The sequence below is a fragment of the Stigmatopora nigra genome, chromosome 5 (assembly GCF_051989575.1).
Source record: "Stigmatopora nigra isolate UIUO_SnigA chromosome 5, RoL_Snig_1.1, whole genome shotgun sequence".
NCBI classification, from domain to species: domain Eukaryota; kingdom Metazoa; phylum Chordata; class Actinopteri; order Syngnathiformes; family Syngnathidae; genus Stigmatopora; species Stigmatopora nigra.
This window is the reverse complement of record NC_135512.1, coordinates 11,506,601-11,514,540: the sequence shown is the minus strand read 5'-3', so window position 1 is coordinate 11,514,540 and position 7,940 is coordinate 11,506,601. Positions and strand designations below refer to the sequence as shown.

Genomic DNA, 7,940 nt, shown 5'->3' with positions numbered 1-7,940 from the left:
CATTCTTCTGTAAATTAAAATTTGTTTTGGCATTAGTAAAAGTCTTCATTCGCTGCCAAGCGTCCCAGTTCGTATGGATTGGACGTCTTTCATTGTCCATGGCAGCCAAAAATGTCATATAAGGTTAGACAGAAGGAAAAAGGGGAAACTATTGGAGGAATTACGGCACATTTGCAAATTGTAGTATGGTGATATTTTAATTTGTTAATTTAATAGCCCGACAGCAGGAAGTGCAGTGAAATGCGAATGTGTACATTTCCAAAGTTTTTAACAGGTTTGTGGGGATATTTTTTGTTGCTGTTCACTCAAGTCTACGTCAGGACTTTTGTTGTTTTAAATTGAATTGTCCAATCGCTATTTCCACGGTGTTATATGCCAATAACGGCTTCCTTTTATTAAAGTATTCCCTATTGACGCACTGCTTCAGTGGCGAGCGTTGGACTTCATTTCCCATCATTCAACTGGACGTCATCTTTAAAACACTTGGCTTGCACTTTTTTTTTAGGAACTCGACATTGTTTGGATAAACGTGGACTTGACTCGACTTGACAGGATTTTTGGTGTATTTTCCTCGGGTTCGAAATGAGAGAACCCGGTTTTGGAACGCCGTCGGGGCTCGAATGGAGAAGTAGACCCGGGACGCGCGTGCCAGCGAAAGACACGAAAACGGAAGTTTGGAGCCAGCGGTGAATATAAAAAACACATTTGGGGACATGTTATCAAACTGCAGTTACAAGGTCAACCTGGTGTTTTCAGTTTCCCCTTGAGTAAGCGCAATTGTCTTCCGCGCTTTGTGGGGAGAAAGGAAGTCGTTTTTTGGGGGTTTTGGATCACGGTTGAAAGGCACTCCTTATCGTTGGAGTGGTCGTACATCTGCATTACTCTGCGGGCATTTAAAAGCAAACTTTTGCGTTGTTCATTTCAATATCGAGGAGGATTACATCGTAACATTGACTCAAAAACGCCTCCGTTTATAGTAAAGGAACACCAGAGAAATTTCATTTACTCTTATATTTCATCCAAAGGTACACTGGTGTACCTTCACGGTTTGAGACCCTTTTGTGTCATAATCCTTAATTCGGAATTAATCATATGCCTAATGCATCAGATTTGGGCGTGCTGAGTTGGAAGTATATCGTGGATGTATAAATAAGACAAGGACAAGACTCTAAATCGGACAATTTAGTCATTATGGAGCCGTATGTTCCCATTGGAGGGGAGAGGACCTTGTCAGTATGCCGGCGATTGTGCTACGCAGTCGGGCATTTTCTTAATGATTTATGCGCCTCGATGTGGTTCACCTACCTGTTGGTTTACCTGCATTCAGTCCTGGGGCTCCAAAGCACATTAGCAGGTGTTTTGCTACTCATCGGACAAGTAGCAGACGGTGTTTGCACGCCTCTCATTGGGTACGAAGCTGACAGAACGCACGGGAAGAGGAAAGGTTGGCATTTGTTGGGTAAGTCGTCCAAACATTTTTTTTCTTGCTCATTAAATTGACACTTCCAAGATTGAAGTCAACATGTTGAATTATTTTCTTTATTGCATGAGTTATGACAATCTCAGAAAGGGTTTCCTGGAAAACTGTCTTTAAGTAAAGCATAATGGTCAAATGACTAATCTTTGTGGAACCCATGATATCCTAAATATAATCCTTTATTAATGAAGTAAATTGCTGAAACAGCATTTCACCCCCCCCCCCCCCCAAATATGTATAGAATTCAGCATCGTAACAGCTGAAACTAGCAACACCAATTCTTCTTTTCTCCCTTCCAGGAACCATCTGTGTGATTATTTCTTTCCCCTTTATTTTCAACCCCTGTCTGGCCTGCTCGGAAAACACCCCCCAATGGGCAAAGATCGTCTACTTTTCCCCCTTCATCATCATCTTCCAGTTTGGCTGGGCTGCCACTCAGATCTCACATCTCTCCCTCATTCCAGAGCTGGTATCTACTGAAAATGCCAAGGTAGAGCTCACTGCGTACAGGTAAGCTGATGATGCGTGCCTTTCTGGTATTACCACCACATATGCGATCATTTAAAAAGGAGAGCAAGAATTTAGTTGAAACACATTTTTGCCCCACTTTTTTATTTTTTTTTTATTTTTATTTTTTCTCTATAACACCAGTCTGTGTATTTGGTTCTTTTCCTCCGATCCATGGGCACAATTCATATGAAGTGTGTAATGTGTAAAATGTCAACTATACTAAGTGCAATACTGATGATGAAAAGTTTGCATGAATGAACCAACTGCATTGTGTTGTTGTTTGAGCACCAAAAAGTATTTTGGTGGAACTTTGGCGGTTGTGAATGCTTGCTTTAAATAAGCTTTTTACTTATTTGAATGGGATTTTAAAATAAGCATGCTTGTTCTTTCAGATTATGTAGCCAAATTAGCTAAAAATCTCACAAATGAATATTTTAAGATTTTTTTTCATTTTCTGCCAATGTTTACAAATGTATTGCATGCTAACCTGATATCTGCTTCCAATGAGTAATCGCTCACCACACATTGTTTCCCATTTCTTAGTTTCTCTTTTTCGTCGACTTTGGTCATTTGTGTAAGTGTCATCAACATGTGATGAAAAATAATCCAGTGACTTTTAGTCATGCTGTTTACCTAAATTCACTGCAGCTTTTTTTTTGACATGTGATAAATTCATCTCTCCATTTGGCTTTTGATAATATTGTTCATTGTGATTTAACACGTTGGTTCAGATATCTATATTTGCTTTGAATCTGACTTGAGTGCATTCTCTGGCAGGTATGCATTCACAGTGGTGGCAAACATCACAGTGTACGCGGTAGCATGGCTGCTCTTTCATTTCTTTGCACAAGAAGACATGACAGACAACTTGGGCCAGGCAGATGTTCCTCTTTTTCGGGTAATTATCTTGATTTATTTGACTGCAAAAGAGATAAAATATTGTTCCCTTAGAAATAATGGTGATTATCTCTAAATATTTCTGAGCTATTCAGAGCATTTCAATGGATAAGCAGTTTAAATTTGATTGGAAAAAAATGACCATCTCCTTGCTGTTGTTTTATTTTCTGAGAAAACCTATATAATCCTAATATCAATATAGTTGAACTACAGTGTGCTGTTAAATCCCATCTGTTTTTTTTCACTTAAATTTAATTTGTCATTAGTCAAACTTGACATTTAAATCTTTCATCTATCCCCGTGGCTATCAATTCTGTGTGCCAAGTGAGTGATCGGATGTGTAATGTAAATATGACAGTCATATCAGAATTTGGAAATTGGCCCATAGATATTTTCTAATACAAACACACTACCTTGGTGAGAATGTTTACTTGAGCTGTTCCTTATGCAACAGATGCTGGCACTCATTGTTCTAGGCGTCGGAGCAGTGTTCTCGCTGATCTTTCACATCGGCACAAAGGAGCCATCGGGAGAAGAACAGCTTCTCCCAGATTCCCCTGATGAGGAAGGAACACCTGCTCGAGTTTTGCAGTGGAAGGACTGGCTAAAAGAGCCTTCTTTCTATCAGGTGACTGCCAATTCACTATTTATCCCCATTACAATTAACAATTCATTTTACCCATCTTTGCAGTGCGATGTTTTTGCGTATGTAACGTGATTTCCGGTTTTATTAACTGGATCCGGAGCTGTATGTTTTTCCTCTTAATGTGAGCAACTCTTAAAACAGTTGGCCAAAAAATACAATACATTTCACGACTATTAGAACATAAAAAAAATTCACAACTAAATGACATCTGGATAAAGTAATCATAAAATCCAAAACATTGACAGCAGTGAGCGCTCATAATGTTTTTTTGGTCCGTCACTGTTGTTGGAATAAATACATGCTTGTATTGATTGATAACCTACTCTATGTATAGTATGCCATTGTGTATATATAATGATATAAAGTGAAACTGGATCATCTCCCCCTTGGTGATCTGTAATGGCACTTGAGTGTGACATGGCACCTTTGTTAAGAATCACTGACCTAGAAAAAAATCTTTTCAATATGCAGCAATGACGTGTAGGGATCCAAAGTGATTTGTTTCCTGGGGGTCCTAAATCCCCGGCCGTGCCGCTGTCACAAGGTCAAATGATCCTATTAAATGATTTTTATCAGCACACTCTGGTGCTTTTAGTGCTACTGCCTCATCCGGGTGGGGCGCAGGCAAAAGCTGAAGTTGCAAGTGTTGGAAATATTTGAAAGGAAATCCATTTCACGAAAAACGATTTTCAGATGTTCCTTTTTATTCATCAAGCTGGCCTTTGTCTACATGTGCACAAGACTGATAGTCAACCTGTCCCAGTCATACATCTCTGTTTACCTCACCAACTCACTTTTGCTACCAAAGGTAATAGATTGCACCGCATCGGGTTAAGACGTATGTTGTTTGCACTCTAACGTTTTCCCTTGTATGACAGAACTACATTGCCGTAATTCCATTGGTCATGTATGTCAGCGGATTCGTTAGCTCACTGACCATGAAGCCCATCAGCAAACTTGTAGGCATCAGTGTGAGTAAAAACAAAACAAACAAAAAACTATTATACTGAATGTTTCCATACAATGTCTGTTTGCTATACAACAATCTGTTGTTTTTTATAACTGACCTCATGGAGAATAATTAGATTTTATATTTTGATGCAAATAAGGGGGGTAAAAATCCAATAAATACAGTATATGGTGGTGATCAGTGCAAGGCTTTACTGAGAGACACTGTACTTTTTCAGGTGATGTATTTTTTCGGCCTGCTTTTGGTCATTGGCTTTTCCCTCTGGGTCATTTTTGACAAGAAGATGGGAGGAGAAAGTATCTACGGTGCAGCCGTCTTACTGGGAGCTGGCTCAGCTATCATCCTGGTTATGTCTCTCTCCATGACCGCCAAACTCATCGGGGAGCAGACCGTAAGTTTCGGGGAGGGCACACCCAGCACCCTGACATAACAGTCAGCTTGAGCTTAAAGATAAGGAGAATTTGTCCTGCTGAGTCATGCATCGGACGTTACCCCATTGATAGAGTCGATTAATGAACATTGACAGCGTTAGACCCAAATTAGGAATTTGACCTTTTTCACCAGAACAGAAATTAGCAGTTATCAAGGCTCATAGTTGTCCTTCATTTATTCATTTTCTGAACCCCTTATCCTCACAAGGGCCGTGGGGGGTTCTGAAGCCTATCCCCGCTGACTTCAAGTCAGAGGCGGCTGGTCATCCGATTGCAGGCCACGAGGAGATGGGCAATCATTTACACCAGCGCTCATACCTGGGGACAATTTAGTGTCCAACATGCCTACTATGCATGTTTTTGCAATGTGGGAGGAAACCAGAGTACCTGGAGGAAACCCATGCAAGCCTGGAGAGAAAACATGCAAACTCCACACAGCAGGACCGACCTGGATTTGAACCCAGAACCCCAGAACTGTGAGGTGGTTAAGCACACATTATCCTTCGATTCAATGCAATGCTGACTGCACCGAAGTCAGGTGGATGAACCACTACACCATTGGGTGGCGCCAACGCCAAACATTAATGCTTTTACAGCTTTATTTGAGACCACATCTAGAGTAGTATTTTATTTACAATTTATCTAAATGTGTACTGATTACCCTACATAGTAAAAAAAAAACATCTGCTTGGAATTGGAGTTCCAGTATACATTTGTGGAATTTGCACATTCTCCTCATGCTTGGGTTGATTTTCTCTGGGTAATTTGTCAATTTCATGGTTGCTTTTTATATATAACAATCAGTCTCTGACATGTCTGCTCTGATTAACTTTGCCATGTCTGCCAAATTTCTACAGTGATTAAAAGACCTGAAAAGAGGAGACTATTTGCCCCATATTTAGTATGTGTGTGTCTTGTTTGACAGAAAAGTGGAGCTTTTGTTTATGGCTCAATGAGCCTCACGGACAAGGTGGCCAATGGTGTTGGGGTCGTCATCATCCAGAGCATCAGACCGTGCAGGTAAGCATCTCTCCTCCAATCACGTTATTAAAAATCAAAAGGCAAAGGGTTTTCAGAAAATTCATACATCCTTTGAATTGTTTAATTTCAGACATGCAAAAAAATGAGTGATGTAGAAATTTACAGAAAGAAAGAATGTGCCTTATTTACATTTAATGGTTTCCGTGAATAATGTAGATTTCACAAATTGTGTTTTTGAGTTCCCATCAATAGTAATCCTATAGTACATTCGTTTCCAATTTCATTCATCCTCTAGATATGCAGTATTACTGTGTAATGATACAGTAGATAGTTACAGCAACTTTGACTTAATATCTATTATCTAAATGTTGCTGTAGTGACTCAGCTTTGTAAATGTTATACTTTGTAATGAACAGAACAAATGTTGGCTCAAAAGCTTCAGTGTACAGTACGTGACATTTTTTTCTGTTTTCCAAAAGTATTTCTCTTAAGAATAACATAAAATCGACGAGTCTTAAAACCGTTTCATTTACATTAAAAGGGCTGACGTGTGACGACAGCTGATGGCATTAGGCTAAAATTAATAGCTATTGTGTTGTTCCTAAACGCATTTTTCAGATTTTATTAGAATTTTTTATGTTTTTTCTGACTCATCCAATTGATCCACTTGTGTTACACTACTGCTCCCGTCTGGCTAAAGTGTACACAACAATATTGTGCATAAAACACCCCAAAGTAGTTATTTTTTACCACTTCTCTATTTTACCTTCTTTTTATGCTTAACATTTTACAGTTTATTAGAGTTTTTTTCCTTTTAAATTTGTTATACAATCCTAACCAGTGGTGGATAAAAAATGCCTAAATATCTGGCTTTATAGGGTATTCACTAATCATAATGATAATGCTAGCTTCCTTACAGATGCATAACACCCTTAATGTCTATTTTATCTCCCCCCCCCCCCCCCCCTCCACAGCACCGAGGCATGCTGCCCAGCGTGTATTTGGTTTTATCGTGACGTCATGGCAACCGTAACTGGCGGCGTGGCGTTGGCGGCAACATTTGGCCTAATAACAATTCTCATCTGGCCACTCAGGACGAGGAAAAACCAATGATGGATTATTGGCGTAATTCCTGAAATGTTATTTTGAGATTGCAAGAGAGAAAGAAATATCCAATAGATGCTCAATGCATTCATTGTTTGCTTGACATCTTTTGGGATGTGTTCTCATACTAAATGATATTTGTGCACAATTCACCTTGCTTTTTTGTTGTTCTTGTTTTTTAAATATATATTCCATTTTAAATGTATAATTAGATCAAACTCCAACATAATTGTTAGATATCAATTCTCTTTTTTTAATTAAATTAAAATTTAACGCTAATCCAACACTAATACAACTTTAACTATTAATGTTGTAATACTTAACACAACCTTGTGGTAATGCAGTACAGGTGTTTTTTGTTTGTTTTAGTAACTTTATGTTGTCAGTCTTTTTTCTCAGGTGGCTTAGTGAAATTATATGATTGAACAGTTTTAGAGAGATGTGACATCCATTCAAGGATTAAATTATATGATATTCCCTTAAATTACAGAAATCTGCACAGAGAACAATGGGAATAAAAATAAACAATTGTGGTAAGTGACTCAAATTTTAGTTTTTCTGGCTTTGTATCCTCTGAAATTCATAGGAAAACACAGGAAATTTACATCAAATATACAATATTATCATTAATTTTCTGTACATATGCAGAAGTGAAAAAAAAACATTGAAGGAATTACTACACTGGTTTTCTATTTTTGTTGAAGCAATCTTAATAATGGGTCTTTTCAATGTATCATTTGCTTTGGGGGTAAAATTTTATTTTGGATTATTATTATTATTATTATTATAGATTTTATGTCAACATAGTGTCAATCATACCACTGTCAACTGTGGCTGATCAATTCAGGGAAGTTCCTTCAGTGTCAACGATTATTGCACCAAGGCTGAACTCGGGCGCTAGAACACATGCCATGTTGTGGGTGT

General features: G+C 38.5%; 1 protein-coding gene across 1 annotated transcript; it reads left to right on the top strand.

The window, feature by feature from the left end:
* The first annotated feature begins 444 nt into the window (after positions 1 to 444).
* mfsd12b (major facilitator superfamily domain containing 12b) lies at positions 445 to 7,164 on the top strand. The gene is made up of 9 exons (XM_077716516.1): positions 445 to 1,459; positions 1,777 to 1,987; positions 2,765 to 2,885; positions 3,339 to 3,512; positions 4,246 to 4,338; positions 4,409 to 4,501; positions 4,718 to 4,891; positions 5,857 to 5,951; positions 6,887 to 7,164. Exons 1-9 carry the CDS (start codon positions 1,192 to 1,194, stop codon positions 7,023 to 7,025), a joined length of 1,368 nt encoding a protein of 455 aa, XP_077572642.1. The 5' UTR covers positions 445 to 1,191; the 3' UTR covers positions 7,026 to 7,164.
* The last annotated feature ends 776 nt before the right edge of the window (positions 7,165 to 7,940 follow it).

Excerpts from the sequence above, each read along its gene's own strand:
- mfsd12b (XM_077716516.1), top strand. The coding sequence starts at position 1,192 with ATGGAGCCGTATGTTCCCATTGGAGGGGAGAGGACCTTGTCAGTATGC. Across the intron at positions 3,513-4,245 it reads AAGAGCCTTCTTTCTATCAG|CTGGCCTTTGTCTACATGTG; the intron begins GTGACTGCCAAT and ends TTATTCATCAAG. Across the intron at positions 4,339-4,408 it reads ACTCACTTTTGCTACCAAAG|AACTACATTGCCGTAATTCC; the intron begins GTAATAGATTGC and ends CTTGTATGACAG.